Raw genomic sequence first — 20,877 nt, 5'->3', positions numbered from 1 at the left:
CCTCCTCCATCCACTCTTCTACGCAATCTGCTGGGGCACAAGCATGCCCACTGCTCACTTGGACTTCCCTCACCACCTACCCTATGGATAGGAGAGGGTTAATGGCATGGTATGGGCAAGCTATAAATTTCCCATCAGTGTGGGGAGAGTAGGACTGTTGGCAGGGAGGGGGCTGGGCTAGGGGGGAAGGGGAGCTGGGAAAAAGCCAGGAGGTTGTCTCTAGGTAACAATAAACACTGCAAGCAAGGAGCAGCTGTTACACTTACTCTCTCTGCATCACAATGCTGAAATAACACTAATAAACCAGTGTGCCCAATGCACAGGCATACACGCATTTAGGGCTGGACTCCACAGCACCCCTAGGGCTGCCCTCTGCTTCCGGTCAGGGACCTTGGTACCAGTGGACATACCAGTCTTGGCCTGGCTACATTTGTGGGGAGGATGAGGATTGATGAGTCAGCCTCAGTCAGAGTGGCAGTCTCAGAGCCAGGAGTGGCAGAGGCTGGGAATTCTGGGTTCAGATCCTGATGGCATTCACTGGTGGAAAGACTGCAAATGGGATAACTAACTGTTGGCTGGGTGTTGGGAGGAAAGGAGAGCAAGAGAGAGAAAAGTATAGGGAACAGACAACTACTTCCCATGTCTTCTCAGATTGGAGGGGATGAAATGGCTAGAAGTGGAGTTGGCTGAAGGGACATGGAAGAAAAAGGGGGCCAGGGAGAGGTTTGAGAAAGAGGAGAAGCATGTGGTACTGAGGAATGATTCTTATATTACTCACTTACTCTAACATCGCACCCCACCTGGTACACCCCCTCGCAGCACCACTTTTATACCAGGGCCAAGTGATTACTTGTTCAGGTCAAAGCTGAGCTTTATTATGGGTGTTCCAGCAGGCACCCCTGGGCTCCTGATGTCAGGGAGAGCTGGGGGAGTGAAAGCTGGTCCCATGTTCCTTCATGAAGAGCAGCTGATCTGTTCTTTTCTCCAACCAAAACAATTTCTGGATCTCCAGGAGCATCCCAGCAGAAGGCCCCTCACCCCAGCTGCAGAACAGAGCCACCAGCAATGAAAGGCATAGAAATAGGCAAATGAGTACTCGAGCTCTGTTGGAGAAGTCCCCTCCTCTTAGCTTGTCCTTCTCTGAGTTTAGGAGATTATTTATTATTATGTATCTGGATACAGTGGTATTCAAGACCCCTGCTTCCCTTTGCTGAAACAAGGAGGCCCCCGGGACTGTGGTCAAAGGCGTGAATGGTTCTCCTGGTCCATCTTCTGGCTCCTTGCTGCTGGTGTGATCTCATAGAATCCCCTACAACCTCACGATTCAGAAAGGATGGAGAGGATGCATACTGCCCACCTGGCCTGTAAGGAAGAGAGAATCAGCACCTTTGAAGGTCTATGGAGCCTATTTCCAGGGAAGAGAGTATAGAAATCAAGTGGTCCTATAATAATGGGTTTTTTTTTTTTGTTGTTGTTTGTTTGTTTGTGCAGCTAATGGTTACAGTAAGAGCAAGAATTAACTCGCCTCTCTTCTCCTCTCCTCACTGGAAAGCCTCTCACTGGGATGCTCACCCTCCCCTGCTCTCTTTCCCATTTCCCTTTTTTCTTTCATAGCTAGGGCCTCTGCCCCACAATCCAGATAAGAGACCTTCATCCCCAGAGTTCAGAGTGGGGAGAAATGGGCAACAGAGGGCTCTAGCAGACTGGGGCCCTCCACCCCCTCTGCTGTTTTCATGAGCCGCCCCCAACTGCTATGAGTCACCACAGCCTTGAGCTCAGCTGAGCTGCCAACAGCCTTCTCCTTCCCCCTTCCTCCAGCCAAGCAGATATGCACCCAAAGGGCCCCAGAGCCCACCATCTTCCTACATGCAGGGCCAGGGCCCCCTTCTTTATCTCTAGGAACCTGCAACACACATACATTGAGAAGGTTGAGCAAAGGAGTGCAGGAGACCCCAGCATGTGCTCTGTGCAGAGCGGAGCTGGCTGCCCACACAGAAAACAGGCTCGCCAGCCAGGAAATCTGGCACCCTTGGCCATACAGCTTTGCCAGCATGTGAGAAGGGGTGCAGGAAAGAATGGGGTAAAGAGGCTGTTCCAGGAGCAGGCATCTCCTCCTGGATCCCTCTCTGGTCAGTTTCTTTTCATTGACCTCTCTCCCTGGGTGCTGACAGACATAATGGCATGGCCACCTCTGAGATGCCTTCCTTCCCCTCCTCCATGGCTGTGGGAGCTAGAGAGGGGATCTGCAGGACAACCTTCAAGGTGTCAAAATGAGGTTCAAATATCCAGATCTTGCTCCATCCAGTGGGACACACTGTGGGAGAAGTAGGAAAGGGGTCCTAACAGAGTAAAAGCTAAACCTTGGACCAATATTAAGCTCCCCAATGATTTCCTTTTCTCTAGAGTGCAGGAGATTCTGGGTGCTGCTACCTCTGTACTACTTCAAGTCTATCCCTCTTCCCCTGTAAAGGTTCAGGGTTTCTTCTGGACTCAAGGGCAGACTGCGGGCTTTGACTCCAGGGCTGAAGATCTGGCACCTTGGCTGAATCTTGGTAATATGAGGCAAGGTTGGGGGAAGGAAGGCCTTGTTCCTTAGAGAAACATCAGAATCCAGATTGAATGCTTTAAGAGCCTTTTAGCCCCTCAAGTATGCCTCCAATATTGGAGTAGGGGTGGGCAAGGAGTAAGAAAAAGGGCCTATGAAAGCCTGACATCCTCTCCCCTGCTTTTTCTTTTTTAATCCTCACCCAAGAATACATTTATGATCTTAGAGAGAGAGGAGGGAGAGGGAGGGAGAGGGGGAAAGAGGGAGAGGGGGAGAGAGAAGAAACATTGATGTACCATGACTGGGAATTGAACCTGCAACCTTTCAGTATACGGGATGACACTCCGACCAACTGAGCCACCTGGCCAGAGCTCCCCCTCCTTCTTCACTGCATGCTCTTCTCCACTGCTCTGTGTTTCAGAGAAGAAACAGGGGCTCTGTAAACAGGAGCCATTGAATAAATATCCCCCAAAATATTCAATATGAACAACCAGCCCTACATTGGGCAGCCAGCCCCACAGGTGGAACTATAGGCCTCTCAGTTCCTTAATTTTCTCTATCTTGTCCCCACTTTCAGGCTTCTTCCTGATCTCCCCTGATAGAATAATCTTCCTTTTCAACTCCTGGTACAGTTCTCCTACCCTACCCCAACCCCTGCAGGCTCTCAGAAGCAGTAGGCGAGCTGGAAGGATTCTTTCCAGACTGTTTTGAGGGATGCAAGAGGCCCTTCTCATCTTGTTGGCAGTAGAGAAGGCAGAGAATCAGACAGCCAAGAGATGATCCTGAGGGTCTAAGGATAGGGCAGGGTGAGGATGGGGACACTTAAAGAGAGGTACATCCTGCTCTTGATCAGGGCCTTTGAGGATATAGAATGGGGTACTAAGAGGAGAAGACAATTCTGGGAGTGGGGAAAGGGTGTTGGGGGCTGGAGAGTAAGACAAAGTTTCCACCCATACTGCTTTGCAAGCTTTCTGCCCATCCTCACCCTCACCCCAACTTAGTCTCATGAAGCATGGAACAAAGAATGTTAAACTTTTTCAGGAAGGAAGGTGATGCCAGGAAATGCCATCTTTGGCAACCTGGCGGGAACGTCCCTTTTCTTCCTTCTCTCCCTTCTTAACCATAGTGTCTGAATAGTGAAGGTAGCAGGGGGTGGGGATGAGGACAGCAGGAAACCTACCGTTCACTCCAGCATGCACCAACACCACACGGAGCAGATGGGACCTAAGAGCTCTGGGGCCACAGCACCACAGGAATACAGGGGCATTTCTGATTCAGCTTTCAGGGCCTGGAGTTTTATTTCCATCTCTGTTCTCAGCTTAGGCATGGACAACAGGGATAAGACCATTCCTTACTATATATTTTTTGTCTTAATTTTCTCTAGCAGCTTATATTACATCAGGGAAACCTGTGATAAAATCTCAGAAAAGCCCAATATTTAGTCATCATTGGGGGATTTATTTCTAGGTTAAGGAACTGGGGTAGTTGGTGCATTTCTTTCTCTGTGGACCTTACAAAATATGGTAAAATCCCATGGGAGTGGGGGTAGGGTTGGATCTGTCTGCCTAGAAGCAAGGGAATAGATGAGATAATCTTTGGAACTGGCTGTATAAGGGAAATGTCCCCCCATTAGTGCATCTGCCTGACTCCCCTGAACTGCTTCCAAGACTCAGGGACCAGAGACACGAGACTCCAAGCAGAAAATAATATACTGCCGACACTCTTCCCTTGACTTTCCTCTCTACGTCCTGTCTACCTACCTTTCCCTGTATTTCCAGGAATTCTCCAAATCCAGAAACACAAAGCAACATCAGGACAGAATTCAACTGATTTCTCATCTCTGGGTCTCCTTTTCCATGTCTGTAAAATGAAGAGTTCAGCAAAATGAGCCCCAAGTTCTCTTCCTTGCAACAGTAAGGTTCTATGATTCATACCCCAAAGGCACCAAGCCTCATTTGCATGTTGTTCTGCATATAATCTTCATGGTACTTATTTTATGTCTAAACATACAGAAATATCTCTGAACCCTGCCCTTCTCCTCTCTCTCCACAGTCTCTTGTTCTATGTTCCCTAACTCTTGTCCTTGCTTTCTCTTTGAACCTCTGTCCCCATCATCCTTTCACTTCATTTTATAGAACTCATTGGGACAAACCCAACTTGACAAAACCCTAGGAGCAAGAAAACAGCCTTACCTAATATCCTGGCTGCAATTTTGGGCCCCAGACCTGAGTCAACCGGTACAGTTCTATTCTTTTTGGAGCTCCTGGCAGTTGGGGGTAAATCCTGGCACCTCTCCTCAGTGCCTCCCCTCCTCCTCCACCTCACTATTCTCCATGCCAGAACGCAAAGTGGCCAGTGATTGATGGGCCTGGGTTCCCAGTAACCGCACCCAGTGGCCCAATCCTCCTCCCTTACCCAATCCCTCCCCTGCCCCTATTTAGAGATCAGATTGTCTCATGTTGGTCCCCGAGGTCCCATTAATTAAAAATACATCCAATTAAATGGCAGGTGAAAACGTGCTATTGGAGCTCTCCATCCCCCTTGCCCCAGCTTGGTCCTCCCCCCACCCCCCTTAAGGCTCAGCTGTGCTTTGAGCTGAGAAAAGAGAGAGAGAGAGAGAGAGAGGAAGAAAGAAGGAGAGAGAAGAGGAAGACATAGGGGTGGGGATATGGAGGTGGGGGGTGCTATTTGAACCTCTGCCAAGGTAGCATGTGCCAGCCTGGGAGGGTGGCACTGTGCCCTGGTGTGTAATTTCTGGAGGTGTGAGTAGGTTCAGTCAGCTGGGTACCCACTTCCATTTCCCTTAAAGGGGCAGAGTGAAGTCAAAGGGCATGACCAGCTGTGCTGCCCTCCTCATGGGCTTGGTTGGTGAAGGGCAGAAGTGTAAATGATAGAGGGCCCTTAGGTGGGGGTGTGATGTGCGGGGATTGGGAGAGCCTGCATCCTCCATTCTTGGCATATCACTGGTCTTCCCTACACTGCAAAGAAGATAAAAAAAGAGGCGGCTGGGACCCAGGTGGCAGGGCATGGCAATGTTCCCAAGGCAGGCTGTGCCTTCCCCTGCCCACAGGAAAACTGAGAAAAGAATGGAGGGAGGGAAGAAGGAAGGAGACATAATTTGGGTGGGAGTAAATGGGTCAGATAGGAAAAAATATACAAGGATAAACGTTTGTATTGACACTACATCTGCAGTATGTTATAGGTTAAGAGGGTCTGGAAAGACTTGTTCTGTTTGCCCTTTCTCTAGAAAAAAAGAAACAGCAGTAGTGTCAAGTTACCTTGACCTGGCTGCCTGGCAGGCTGTGAGGAGGATATCTCCCTTGATGAGGGCTGATAACTCTCATTCTCCACACTTGCTATGTTCCCGGCACCTGCCCCCAGCCCTACCACTCCTGGTAAAGTCTGCTGGCCCCAGGCAATGCAAAGCCAATGGGCACGAGAGCCTTGGGAGAGGAGCTAGGAAAGAAGGGGTGACTAAGGGAGGCACTTGGAATCCAGGCAGGAATAGGGGTGGTTTACCGACCCAGGGTCCCCGCCTGGCCTCCTTGGCAGCCTCAGTACCTCCTCACTTCACTTTAACGCTAATTGGAGATTTTAATCTGTGCTGCTGCTCTGCTCAGGGTGCTGGGGGGAGCGCCAGCTGTGCAGTAATTCCAGCAGCACCGACTGTTTAATCAAGCTGTCCTCCTGGGGAGGGGCCCTCGGGCATGGGGGTAGGAGGGAGGAGGAGAACCTCTGTCATCTCCCTTAGCCTGTTCAGCCTGAGAGGGCTTCATGAAGACTGAGGATCAATTGTGGGGTACCTCATTCCCATAAAGGACCCACGGCCACTTGAATCCCTGGCAGAGACATTACACTGTAGGAGGTCAGTGTGAGGCTCGCAGGCCAAAGCAGCCTCCCTCCCCATCCTGCTTTCTGACACCTTTTTCAGCTCAGAGCCCTGGGGTGTCCTGGGGTATCCTCCCATCACTCAGGCTGCAAACATCTAGATCATCCCGAGCTCTGCAGGTTTGTGCTGGGGGCACAGAAGGCTGAACTTTCCCACTCTGTCTTTGCCATCTTCTCTCCAACACACTCACACTAACAAAGATACTTATCTTAAAACAACTGTAAAGAGATTTTTTTTCCCTGAAAAGCACAAGTACCCCCACCCTCTGGGCTAAAAAGTGACTGTCTTAGAGGCAGGGACCCAGTGGAGTGGACTGCTGGAGGCTGCTACACCCTGAAGGATGGAAGCACCTGTGCAGGGTGTCAGTGCCTAGAGCTAGGGAACTTCCTAAGTTCAGTTGGGAACATACTGAGATATCAGGTCACTAGAGCAAAGTGTTCAGGGTCTCAGGCCATTTTTAAGGAAGAACAAGTGGTACTAATTATTCTTTTGGTTTCTTAGGCCCCAGTCTCAGGCTCTCTCAGGACCTTTCCGACCTCTGTTTTGGGGAAAGAGTGCCCTCCTTGCCCAAACTCTATCTACTATGGGGCAGGAGTTTTAATTGGTCAGCAGCACCCTCGTGTGGCAGAAACCAAGACTGCAACTGCCCAAGTGACCTAGCAGCTTTGAGGGATCAGCCAGGTTGACAGACAGGTGGGCAGGGTTATAAATGTTGGTGCTCTCTGTGCCTCAAGGTACCCCATGCCTACTTCCTGCTCAACCACTTCCAGGGGCACTTCCTGGTTTCTAACAATTGCCTATTCCTCCATCCACCCCATCCTGACTCCAACTCAAGGTCTGTGCCTCTCAGGGGAGGGAGCACCTTACCCAGAGCTGGCACTTAAGCCTGCTGCTAGTGCTGTCTAGATTGCAGGCATGAAAGAGGCACTGCTGAGAGAGGAGGCCGAAGGTCAAAAGGGTAAGCTGATGTCACCTCCAATGGCAGGAGAGGCTCTGGCACTCCTGCCAACTCTCTACAGGTGCCAGACAATACCTGCCACCTGAGCTCAAGACAGAATATCACCCAGTGGTAGGTTCTGCCCTACAGCAATCCATTCTCCACTCCCTGGGGAGGTCTCGGAATGAATAGGGAAAGACTCTTCAGAGTCTGAGATCCTTGTCCTTGGGAATGGACACCAGATAAAACACCTTTCCTCAAAAGATCCAGATACTCTAAGGATTCCAAGCCACTGGGCAAAATGCACATATGGGGCTTCAGACTTCTAGCCCCAAGAGAAGGGCTGCCTGTCTTAGACCCTTCCCCCTCCAGCGTCAAGTACCATCTGTTTACTGGCCACTTCTTCCTATATCCACTAAATGGGAAAAATGTTTCTGAACTACAGAAAAGGGGATGGAGATATAACAAGAGGAACTTCTCACAAAAAAATCAGGGCTTGAAGTCACCAGGCCAGAGAGCTGAGTCACCAAGGCGTTCCTCCCACTAAAGATATGAACAACAGAGAGAAATACCCCCAGAGAGAAATATGACCCTATTTGGGGTTGGTGGGTAGGGAGAGGAGCACACCTACCTGGCAGCAATAAGGGTAGGGGTGAGTACTAGAAGCTGGTGACCTGCCCAGCTCTGGGCATTGAGGATAGAGAAGCAGCCTGTAGGCCTCTACTTCTGGTGTCTGGCACAGTGTTTGGATAGGTGGATCTCCCATCTAACCTGAAAAGGAGGTGGAGAAGCTGATGAGAAGTAGTAAGAAGGGACAGCACTGCCCTATCCTAACTTACGATAAAGGAAGAGAAAATAGCTTCTTGGGGAAGCCAGGGCTATGTGTGTGTATGAGGTGGTGAGTGAGTGTGGCAGATATTGTAGAGGAGAAGCTGAGAGTAATCAGTATCAGCATCCCACTGTAGAGAAATATCCATTAGAACAGCTGGCCAAGAGGGAAGAATGGGAATGAAATGACTCCCGATGCCTAGGAGAAATTGTTAATCAGAAGGTAGGATACCATAACAGGGTCAAATAAAAGCTAAGAAACTACCTCTGGAGATCTTTAGGAATAAGAAACTTTTCTGAGACAGGTGTGATAAAGTGTGTGCGTGCGTGTGCGTGTGTGTGTGTGTGTGTGTGTAAGTCCCTTACAAAAGAGTAGGCCTGTAGCCCCCTACCTGGCTTGAGTCTGCGAAAGACACTGAATTTGCCAGGGCTCCATACATCAGGTGACTGATGGACATCCCCAAATTCCTCAGGGGCCATGTCTCATGCTGCTACTGCCACCTGTAAAAGAAAACGACAGGTTACATTAGACATGAGACAAGAGACAAGAGACTAGACACCAAAGAGGGTCTTTGGTCTTTTACCTAGGATCATGGCCTTGGTAGGTAACAGTGATGGTGATGGACAACATTCTTCTAGTCCCCTCCAACCTGAATTCATGAAGTCCATAAGGATTAATGAACTTTAAGTATGCTCCCAGAGAGTCTTAACTTTTCTGAGTCCTACCTCCAGGGAACTAGTTCCCAATCTGATAAAGTAAAAACCATGTTTCCTATACTTAAGAGTAAAGTTAAGAATTCAACAGAAACCAAAATTATTAAGGGCAATGAAGGTTCAAGGTGAAAGCAAAGTTAATGCAAGAAGGTGACTGGAAGAGGTAATTTAGTTTTAGATCAGATCATCAGCTTGGACTCAAGGCTCTCTTGTCCATAACAGCTTCTTCAAAAGGGCTCAGAGGCAAAAACAAACAACAACAAAAAACAACTCTGTGAGACAGAAAAGATGTTTGCAGGAAGCAGAAGTGATGAAATTTGAGCATGTAGGTCTATCCTACACTTCCTACATCAATGATTTTCAAGCTTTTTTTTTTTTTATCTCGTGGCACATATAAAATGATTACTAAAATTCTGTGGCACACCAAAAAATATATTTTTTGCTGATCTGACAACAAAAAAAGGTACAATTTTGACTCATTCACATTGGACAGCTATTGTGTCAGCTGTTGTCATTTTTAAATTTGACAATCTATAGGAAAAGAGGTCAGTACCCCTGACTAAACGGTCAGGTATTGCATGCTGTAAAAATTCTTGCAGCACACCGGTTGAAAATCTCTGCACTAGGTAAAGATGAATTTGCGTGGGGACCAACTCCACATTCCCCCTATGCTATCAGAGTGTGATGGAGAAAATGTGAGGCTTTGTACTGGATTCTATATCTTTGTCATCAGCAGACAATGTTCATTCTGCAGACTCACTGTCCCTCTGACCTAGACCCATAACTCTTATCTCTAAGCAGCGGAGTGGTGCCTTTCTCCCTCCAAGATTCTGCTTCCAGCTTAGGGACCCTTCAGCATTCCCCTCTATGATCACCAGTGGCTCCCAGGCTCATATGCATAAGCATTGGAAGGGACTTGTAGATACATCTTGGGGAGGTCCGAAGAGGGGCAGGGAGTCTCAGCACCAGAGTAAGGTGACTTCAGAACCTGCAATGCCTGTCAGGGCATTGAGTACACTATTTAGGGCTCAGGTCAGTGTGGAGCACCACACCACCTTCCTTCTGTCTCATCAAAGTAGAAAACCAGCAACTCGAAATTACAAAAAATAAATAAATAAATAAATAAATAAAGGCGAGCATGGGGGGGAAGAGTTCCCCACCCCCAATTTCCCTGTAATCTCAAAGAATATCCCATTTTATTCAGAGTTCTGTAATCCCTCCTACTCTCATTCAAAGACTTCTTTTAGTTTCCCAGCAGATGAGATGTGTTTTGTTTCTCCCTTCCGATTTTGCTTTTTAATATAGCTCTATTGTAACACAACGAAGCCTGAATTGAGATTTAGGGGAAACTCCTCACATTGCCTCTGAGGGTCTTTCCTGGCTATCCAACCCCCAGAGATGGTGGCGAAGTGCTCCTTGACCTTTGGGGTGACTGAGGGCATTTGGATCTTTGGCCATGGCTGCTACTTGCTTTCCAATAAACCAGAACCCTTGACTCTAAATAAAAATTACACTGTATGATTTGCATGTCATTGAAAAGTTAATCTTTGAGGTAAAACTATATAAAGCTTCTCAGTTTTTTTACTAATATTTTTCATGCTTACCTTTCCCCCTCAATCTGTCCCTCCCCCCTCAAAATCTCACTGCCCTGCCTTCTTTTTCTAAGTTCAGGGCTCTCAGATGTTGGTGATCTTAAAGTTCAGGGGCTCTATAATCAGATTAAGATTCTGGTTAACATTCTGGCCTCCTGGATTCTAGTCTTGGCTGGCTGCCACTAACTACCTCACTATGAAACTGTGGGCAAGGCACTTCCAGTTCCTAAGCCTCAGTTTCCTGCTCTGCTGAGTGGTTGAATTAGGTGATCTCTAGGGCCCCTCTCTAGCTCTAGCCATCTATAATTCTTTAAGGGAGAAGACACAAGTGTCTTTCCATCAGGAAGTGAGGCATTCCTGTCCTTAGCACCTTGTCTCTGGGTCAATGCAGTAAGAAGCTCCTGTGCCTGCCTTTCTCATACTGGCATAACTAAGGGACAAACAAGTGAGTTACAAGGCCTTCCTTTAAATGCCAAACTCCTTCTATTACTAAGAAAACATATTAAGACTGTGCTTTAACTCTAACCATGAATCTTGATAAAACAGAAAGGAGACAAGGCAGATATAATGCGCAGAAAAGAGTATAATAGAGCATGCCCCTCACAACACACACCCTACACTGTTTACGAGTCTGAGTACACATTTGGCTTTGCTCTAGAGAACCCCATATAAGCAGTGGCTGCTTCTCCAATACAACTGTGCATGGACATGTGTAAAAACACACAGAATATCAACATAAATGTCTGATCGATGCACATGTTTACTCCTGTTCTTTCCTACTTAAGGCCTGTATATGCCTTGTAAGAAGCTATGGTGGGTGGAAACACCACATCCCAGTCTTCTCCTTCCCCAAAGTCAGAAAGGAAGAGACAGTGAGACAGGAGCTACTTGGCTTCCTATAAATTGTTTTGTCCTTCCTCACAGCTGCAATCAGAAGCTAAGGGCTCCCGCAGGCCTTGTTCTGATCTGCTGCAGGCAATGGAGGGTTTTTGAATCGGAGAGGACTTGGCTGCAGCCCCGTTTCAGCTGCCATTGGGGCTGGCTAATGGGCTCATTTGGGAAGACCCCCGCCTGCCACACTAAAGAGTCCCCCGCCGACCCCCTCCCCAGTCCCAACCCAATTAATAAATGGGGGCTCCCACTTTATGGCTCTGGGAGCAGGAACCAGAGATACAAATGACCCCCAGGGAGGGACAGAAAAAGGCCTTCCAAGAATCAAGCCAGAGAATTGTGCATCCACAGGCACATGCTGCCACAGGCTAGTCATACCCCATTTTCAAAGCATTAAAGGGGAAGAAACTGAAAAAACAAAAACAAAACAAAACACTGTTTTCTTTCCTAGATGCAGAGTGGGAGAGTACTCTTCAAGTCTATGGGCTCACTCCATCAATAAACACTCTTTTACCTGGTTTCCAACCTGAAAAGAACAGAGTACAGGTGATCATCTAGGTACACATCACATGCACTACTTTCTAGGGGGTGTGTCCCCTCCTAGACTCTGCAATACTGACCACGGACACACCCCAACAAGTGGTTAATAAGCACTTCCTACTTCTTAAGAACAAAGCAGCTACCACTTTCCAAGCTTTCATCATCATCAACAGCATAAATAAGTCCTGGGGTCATCATCTTCAGGCTGTCTTTTATTCCTCTCCTCACACCCAAACTGTCATCAAGCCTTGCTAATTCCTATGAACCCACTTCCTTTCTTCTCATTCCAGTCTTACTCTGGAGCAGGTCATCAGGGTTTCTCACTGAACCAGAAAAAATGATATCATAGGCAAGCTTTCCTGTTTCCTTCACCCAATACAGCTGCAAAAGTCTTCAACATCATATTCATCTCATCCTGCTCTGCCGTTACTACTTAACAAATTAAATTTAAATTTCTCATTAGGCCAACAAGACTGCTCCTCTGGCTTCATTTCCTAATATTCCTTTCCTGACTAGTCCATTCACAGCCCTCTGCACAAAACACACATAAACCTTCTTTCCCATGAGTTTCCCCCCTCTACGCACCTTCTCTCTTCTGTTCCATGTTCCCTGTCTTCACTACCTTCAAAGAATTTTTTCTGGCTAACTCCATTTTTTTCTGATTATTCCTTTACTTTGGCTCCCCTGTTACTAATTTTTTTTTTAATAACCTGCCAACGAATACCAGTTCCCTACTTCCCACTCAGGTATGAGACTATCTTATCCTAGACCCAGAAGCTTCCTAAATGTGGGAGCGTCCATAATTTCACCACAGAAGTTGCCTTGTACTCAGGACATGACTCAGTTAAAGACGACTCCCCACTGAAGGAGCCCTCATGGAATAACTCTTGGGAATATATCAAACAACTACAAGGAATACAATTTTATTCTCAATGTCAATTTTCAAGCTGTCATCTGCCCCCTACCAATACTGAACTTGGCACAGAGTCTTTCCAAAATTACAAATTGTTTCATGACTTCAAAGTGCATTGCAAAACAAACAAACAAGCACCAAAAGAATCTGATTATCTCCTTGAATCCTAGTATATAAACACTGTTTTCTTTGAAGACACCTTAGGATGAGAAGCCCCATTTTGTTCCCTATTTCTAAGATTAATCCTATATTCTCAGGTCAGGCCTGGTTTTCTAGAATATAAATCAATCCCAGAGCCAATAGTAATCTTGTTCCCTACCAGCCCTGCCTCTAGCCTACTTCTGACCATTACATTTTTTGGAAGGTCCCTAGGAATAGGGAAGTTATTCAAGAGTCTCTTTCGACTATTTAGTGAGTACTTCCTTCAATTAACCTCACTCTCAAACCCAACTCTTCACTTCCTCTAGTTTAGTCCTATGATAAGAAAACCTTATCTGCCACTCTCCTTTATCTCCTACATATGCTATGGACAATAGGATGAATTTTCCTTTTAATCTTTCTATCCCTTAACCTCAGGTGCTTAAGAATCAAGGTAATAAAAGTAAAGCGCCTAGCACAGTACCTGACACAGCAGTTTCCTGATGATGTTAGTTCTGTTGGCTCTCCCTTCCTCTTCCCAACACCTTAGGCTTCTTTCTGGTCCTGTCCCCCACTCCTCTCAACTGGCTAAAAATGGCACTGAACTAAACAAACTAGTCCTTTTGTAGCTCTAACATTATGGTTAGTTTGCTCTTCTATGTACTGCTTTCACTTGGATCTAAAATGAAGGGGAGAGGAATAATACTAGTTTCTAGGTTGACCTAAAATACATTAAAACCACTTGCAAGAGTTCTAAAACTCCAAAAATACAAATAATTTTCATGTGATGCATCCACATCATTCCCACCTTATTCCTGAATTATTCTCTTGAACTAAGTAGATAATAGCAATACTAAGCAAAATGTCCCTATATAACTTACTTGCTTAATATAATCTAGCCTCCCTAGTGAAAATGTCTCCATAACATCCCCCAGACCTATGGTTCTAGCCCCAACCTCCAGCCATAAAGGTAACACTGCAATGATGCTTTAATATGGGGCCTCCCTGAAATGAATTGTGAACCTTAAAGGCATTACCCCTGAACTTTCACTAGCCCAACCAGAACTTTTTCTTCTTATATTCCTATCTTTTCTTTATAAGCAGTTATACGCCAAGTCTGATCTAGTTCTCCCTTCTTTCCATCTCCTCATACTGGCTTCATTTTATGAGACCTATGGCCCCCTAACAGAAATTGCAAATAACTGGTATAAGGCCAAACCCAGAAGTTCCTGGATTTATAAAAGGGATCAAGCTCCTCCTAAGCCTTCTGTCTTTGAATTCAGCTTTTTTCCAGGACCAAAAGCATTCAAAACTGCATTAACCTTGGGGGAGAGGGTTGTCTGTCTACAAGATGATGCTCACCAAAGGTATCCCTCATTAGGCAGTGTTATAGTTCCAAGACACAGGAATGAGGAGGATCCTCTCCTTGAGACAGCCCATCAGATAGGCTCCTTAAAGGAAGGAAAAAGACACTCTCCTTCAAGACCCAGGCTTTGTTCTTCACTTAGCTATGACTGTTACATTGTAGCCTTCTTAAGGTCTCTCCACGCTGATGGTCTGGCGTGGATAAAATGTCCCTCATTCCTTTAGAACAATCATCATTATCTTCCGTTTACAGCCATGGCAGAAAAAAACATCCAAAAATCCATCTAATTCTAAGTCCTAGGGAACCTATGTCTAAGTTAATTTACTTCATAGGCATACCCTCTTATTCCAGAGAAGTATGCTGTGGCTAAGCGCTGTATATTGCGAAAGCTTTACTAACAACTATCCATCTAGAGAGTACTTATCAGTTGCTTTATCTCAACCTTGGACTACAAATTTTTGAAGTAAGAGATATAGAGACAATCCAGGGGCCAAAGTGTGTTTGGCACCCTGGTGATTAATCATGAAGGCATCAAGGCAGCCCCCATCTCATGGATAGCAGGGCCCTCTTCTAACCAAACTTGACTTCTCACAGACACCATCTGCAACTGAGCTTAGAAGTGTCATCAGCAAAAGCAATAGTCTCAGGGTGAGGGAAGAGGATGGAGTGAAGGTTGAAATTTTGTCCTTCCTAGACTAGTAAGAAAATCTCTTGTACCCCACACAACATAAATTAAAAGCTCCTTTCGTAGCTCTTAGTAAAAAGAAAGCATGGTTATTTTGCTTTCTCCTTCACCTTTCATCCCTTAAGTTGAGGATCTGGAAGAGACCTTTACCTTCTGACTTGCCTCTCACTACCCTTCAAAACTGCAAAGCAACAATCACTTTAAATACCCTGCCAGGTTAAGCAATCCCTACCTCTGGTAAGGCCTGAGGCTCACGAGTTAGGCAGTGAGTAGGGAGGACAGAGAAAAATAGTAAATGAAAAGAAGTAGGTGACCAGGAAATGGAGAGAAGCTGCATATGGTGAGAAGTGGTGGAGTACCCTAGAAATTCCTTCAGGCGTCATACTTCCCCCAAGGTGTCAACTCTGGCTTGGAGTAAACTAACTTGAGAGTATTCCTAAGGCTGTAAAAAGTGCCACACGTGGACAGTAAAATTAACCCAACTGCCCAGGAATGCTCACCTTGCCTCTCAGGACAACCAGACTTGGCAGTTCCATCTCTGCCTTGGAATGGTTGACTCTTTACTCACTCGAAGAACTCTCCACTTCCACTCCACCTAGCTCTTCAGGTGACTATGTTTTGAGTACAGAAGTAACTCAATATCTAAAACACAGTCAAGCCACGGGGCAATTTTTAACAACAATGGAAATTCAGTTTATTACTAAGAATATTAACTTCTTGAGGCATTAACCTTACCATACAGTTAAGGATGCCTGTCTGGAAAAAGATGGGGCCTAAGAATTTAGGTACTGAATGGTATGGTTTCTAGTTAGAAACAGCCTTGGGTCAAGTTCTCAGCCTTTAGGCACAAAGTTGAAAAGATAGCCATTGCTATAAAGTGAAAACAATAGTCTCTGGTAGGTTGAAGCTAAGTCTTTGTCATGAACTTGGGAGTATATAAAGACTGAAAACTAATTCCTTTTCTCTGGAGCTTAACAAAGAACACAAAATTCCAGGAATTCAAACATTCTTGAGCTCTCTTCTCCTTCTGGATGAACATGTAATAGCCCACAGGCAAGGGAACATAGTACTTAAACTTTGGGGATTCAAAAACAAGTGGGCAACCCTCATCACCACCAGTTTTTGAAAATTCAACTTCTTCCTAATTTCCTTGTTCTGATTAACTTTGTATGATTGCTCACCCCATTAATAACTTCCTGATACCTATTCTCCTCTCTGTCTCCTGATGAGTTTTATCTGCTCTCTGCTTATTTATATCATAACTAGCAGGAATGCAGCACATATTTTTTTAAAAAAGAAGAAAAGTTCTGTTTCCTAAACCATGAAAGAGAAGGGAAAGCAATGATCTCCTCAGGTGGAGATAGTAAATTTTTGAGATTAATAGAAATTTTAGCCTCATAAACAACTTTGACTCACTTCCTGGATTGGCAGTACATCATAAGTCTTAACAGAGCTAGAAAATCCCCATGCTGACCTTACTCATGATAACACAGGAACTGGTCAGGGGTGGTGGTGGTGGTGGTTCTGGTTTAAGAGACTATTTTTTGGCCTAAACACCCTCTTACCAGCTTCCCTTGATGACAGGTGAGCTCAAACCCACTTACCTCTCCTTTCAGAAGGAGTCAGGGTACATGAAGCTCAACTCTTTTGATTGATGGCCTGGAACTATCATTATTTGTGAAACTGTTTTCTACTTTAAAAAAAAATCACATTTTATGGTTTTCCCCAACTTTTTAAATTCTCTTCATTCCTAGTCTAGTGTTTTGAAGCACCTCTTCAAACCCTGAGAACTTTTTTTGTTAGTTATGAATCTACAGTGAGTCTGAGACAAAGAACCCCTAAAATAAAATGGAGGGAAAAATGCCTTTTATACCTAATTGAATTTGCTCAGAGGGTACAGATTAAGAAGTAAATGCAATGGAGCAAAAGTGGTATAGTAACAGGAAATATTTAATTTTCCAATCTCCACTTTCCATTTTTATAGTGAAAGAAAAAAAATTAATATATTACAAAATATCTGTACATAGACAAGGTACACCCGATGGGGGGCAAAAACAAGAGAGGAATACAGTGTCAGGAACCTAAATCATGGAGAATGTGGTGGCAACTGACACTTTTCTGATGTAGCATTCTCTCTCAAAACCTACTAGGAACGATTTTAGTACTGTAACTATATTTGCATATTGTGTCTGTATGTGTATATATATGTATATACACACACACACACACACACACGTGGTTGGGTGATATCTATGGCATAGGCTAACAGAAGTCCTACTTACAAATTTGTGCTAACTGCCCCACTTTTAAACATACAGATCTGATGTCATTCTCAAATCCTTATCATTCCTATGGACAGCTGAAGAAACTAAGAAAACTGGGTCAAGAAAAATGTTCAAAACCACAAAAATCACCATGGTCAAACCAGTTTTGCCTCTCATTCATGAACAGTTAGATTTCTCATCTGTTCAAAATAATGTATTTAATGGATGTAATAACTCCCATGGTACAATACTTAAAACAAAACCACTTTTGAGTAATTATTTGTAGTTTTCTAATAGTAAAGTTGAAATTCTGCCAAACCTTTACTTCAATCACATTTATAGATAACACAGCTGAAAAATTAACAAATACCTTTTCTTCCTCCACACAGATTCCAGGATATTTAAGTGAGTTTCTTTTTTCCTCTGCTTTTAGAAACAGTCAACATTATCAAACTTTTTTTTTTTAAATTTTAAAGGTTAGACTCCCAAAATGGAGACTAGGGGTGAGATGGAATCATACATACACACACACACACACACACACACACTCACCCCCTCCCCTAGTAGCAGGGATGGGTGAATGGAGCCTTAAGTATATTACTTAGAATATTTGGCATAATTAAAAAGTGGGAAGGGAAAAACATTGATAACTGATAATAATCAAAATATAATTAAAATATATAGAAAATTTTATTCATATTTGATGGGGAACCAATTTTTTTCACTGGATACTTTGTGAGTTCTTTAATCAAAACAGGAGAGTAGGGCCCAATGCCTCAAATTCAAATATTCTAAAATACAAAGGCCCATGTCTGAAGACTAAGAAGTCAACAGACAAAAGGTTCATATGAACTTTAATGCAATTTACCAATACCATGTCAGTGAGCCTAGCAAATCTAATTGGACACACTGGTATAAAGTCATCAATGCCAAAATGGCTAGAAGGTTCTTTCTAATCAATGTTTGGCCCTGAGGGCAAGGCCAGACCAAAACCCAGAGAATAATAAAGAAATACACACACCATAAATCTACCAATTTCAGTGACAGGGAAAAAATAGTCTTCATATAAGTATCTGAAGAGGGTTCTTCTTTCATTTCTCTAGTTTTTTTATTAGTGCATCTTTCTCTTACAAGTAGTTTTTAATTTTTTAATAGAAGAATTTGGCATTAAATCATGAAACTTTACTTGTTCTGAAAACTATTCAAGATGCTGAAGCCTATTTGCCTTTTCTTCGTAAAAAAAGGAGCTAACCTACATTTCACAAATGTCTAAGTCTGTGCAGATAATTTATATGAATGTGCATGTTTTTAAAAACACATTATATGCTGGTACTCAGACAGAAATGGAAGCCAGAATGAGAAGCCTCCCAAGTTATCCCACCCTGAAAGCCTTTCCCTTTTCCATATCCTGTCTATAATAATGAAAAATTCTTGCCATGAAATCATAATTTAGCCCCTTTTACCAAAATCAAAACTCTCCAGAGGAAAATCCTAAGAGAACTGGCAGAATATACATGCTGAGATGTGTATATGTCAATACTGTTCTTTCTCATGGTCTGCTCTTTTAAAATTATTTTTTAAAGAAGGTCTCAGGTATTGCTACATCTTCAGAAAAATATCCACCCTAAACTAGTTACATTTCCATGTATTTTCAGGATTTTTTTTTCACTTTGACAATATTACAATGCTGTTTCAAAAGGGCCTTTTTTTTTTAACATAAAAATATATGTGTAAACAGTAGGCCAACTGCTCTTACTAGCCCTCTAGGTACGAAGGCATCATTTCTACCCCCAACTCAGTAGCAATGGCCAAGGCTGTATGCACTTCTAAATCAACTTCACCATCAGAAAATGGTTTTAAAAAACAAAAACCAAAAAACATTTTAGAATTGAAGAGTTACAGAGAACAATATAGGAGTCTGAATTTCCTTTCCTTTATTTCAAAAAAGGTAAAGAATTATCCCAGATTCTTGGGCATCTCAATGATTAATTTTTTCCAAACAAATGTCTCAAAGAGACAGAAAAACTATAACGTTGGGGTAAAAAAGGGGAAAGATGGCATAAAGTCTACCTACTTGTCCAAGAATGCCACTTCTTACAACCTGCTTCATATGCAGGAAGGGGGGGGGGGCATGTCTTTTGCCAAAGCAGAACAAACTTTAAGGATGAGTAATTTATCTGGAAAAAAGGAATGTTTAAGATGCTCAATGGGGAAAAATGAGTTTACTTGAAAGCAAAAGTGTGAGGTGGTGGAGAGGAAGGAAACATTTATTTAAATCAGCCAGTCACTTTCTTCCCTTACAGCAAAAGCCTAAGAGCAGCTCAAATTTTGTGAACACTATTTTCTTTAAAAAACAAAACAAAAACAAAAAAACTAATTGAAAGGAAAATAAACCATTAAAAAAAAAAACTTTAAAAACCTAAAGAGAGCCTCTCCTGAGCCATCTGAAAACTGAAACTTTTCTTTTTCTTCTGCTCAAGAAGTGCAGGCAATGAACTAATTAAGCATTTACTTGTCAATTTAATGGCCCTCTCCATATTCTCTACTTATATTTACTATGTAGAATTGAAGTAAATGTTCTATATAACCCATCCAGGGGAAACCGGTGCCAACATCATTATTTTCTAAGTCGCCTGCTTAGTAGTAAGTGAGCAAGGAATACAATGGATAGCTTTGAAGTAGCCAAATGCAGATGATTACCTCACTCTGGCAAATGATTTCATTAAAGGTTCAGAGGACTGGATGGAAGATGGACAGGGAAGGAATCTTTGAGGACACTGAAGTCTCTGGGTTAGTAAGGAACTCCTCTCCCTCTTCCCCCTCTTGGCAGGACTCTCGTAGGACCCCGATAGAGTTTTCCATAAGCAGAAGACTGAGCTGGGGCCCCCCAGTTAAGGCCTGCTCCTGAGCTGCTGGCTCCACTGGTTCCTGGCCCCAGCTCCCCATAGTTTTGCAATTTGGTCTCTGCATGTGCCACAGAGTTGCTGCTTCCCTCAGCTTTCAGGAATGGTTGCCCGACCACTGAGTGTAACGCTAAGGGGACCCTGGCAAAACGGAGGTCCTGGTCCCCTGGAAACTGCACTGACCCTGTACCCTGGTAACTGCTGGACTCCCCAAGGTGGCTCACAGAGCCTGAGAAGGTCCTGTTCTTCACCAGGGTCTGGACCAAGGATTCTGTCACAGCTGGACCAGAGTTGCATTCATCAGTGTCAGTGGCACTGAACCCTGTTTCAGGCCCATCAGTGTTTCCGTAAGTCCTGTTGGGATGGGGTCGGGTGGAGTACTCCATTGGTCTCATGGCCTGGTGCTCATGTGGCAGGTGGCCAGAAGGCTCTGCTTCAGGCTGGGATAAAAGTTGCAGCAAGGCGGCTGTCACGGCTGGGTTCAACTCCTGCGGGGCGCTGGAAAGATCGCCTTCAACCAGAGGGGGTGGAGGTGGCGGCGGTGGAGGTCCAGGGGGCTCAGGGGGCCTCTTCTCTGGTGGAAGAATGTGAGGAGGACATGCTGTGGAAGGGTTACTTCTTTTAAACACCATCTTAAAAATCATATGTGATTATAAACACAAACACACACTC

The 20,877-nt window shown here is 44.5% G+C and overlaps 1 protein-coding gene across 8 annotated transcripts in view; it reads right to left on the bottom strand.

Annotated features, from left to right (window-relative positions):
* Nucleotides 1-571: 571 nt before the first annotated feature.
* CDK12 (cyclin dependent kinase 12) overlaps nucleotides 572-20,877 on the bottom strand; it is a 59,788-nt gene continuing 39,482 nt past the window's right edge. Inside the window, exons 14-19 of one of the 8 annotated variants that reach the window (XM_090292963.1) lie at nucleotides 20,003-20,806; nucleotides 8,592-8,700; nucleotides 8,003-8,142; nucleotides 4,306-4,405; nucleotides 3,726-3,863; nucleotides 572-1,043 (exon numbers count right to left, since the gene is read on the bottom strand). In XM_090292963.1, the coding sequence (XP_090149089.1) occupies nucleotides 20,094-20,806 (713 nt within the window). In that variant the 3' untranslated portion in view covers nucleotides 572-1,043; nucleotides 3,726-3,863; nucleotides 4,306-4,405; ... (1 more) ...; nucleotides 8,592-8,700; nucleotides 20,003-20,093. Of the gene's footprint in view, nucleotides 1,363-3,725; nucleotides 3,864-4,305; nucleotides 4,406-8,002; nucleotides 8,143-8,591; nucleotides 8,701-16,970; nucleotides 20,807-20,877 lie in introns of those variants that run through there. The other 7 variants (XM_090292962.1, XM_090292964.1, XM_090257185.1 and 4 more) reach the window with 7 other exon arrangements.

The sequence above is a fragment of the Furipterus horrens genome, unplaced genomic scaffold (genome assembly GCF_987537825.1).
Source record: "Furipterus horrens unplaced genomic scaffold, mFurHor1.1.pri manual_scaffold_11, whole genome shotgun sequence".
NCBI lineage: Eukaryota > Metazoa > Chordata > Mammalia > Chiroptera > Furipteridae > Furipterus > Furipterus horrens.
Note: the sequence above shows the minus strand (reverse complement) of the source record. Positions and strands in the feature narration are given on the sequence as shown.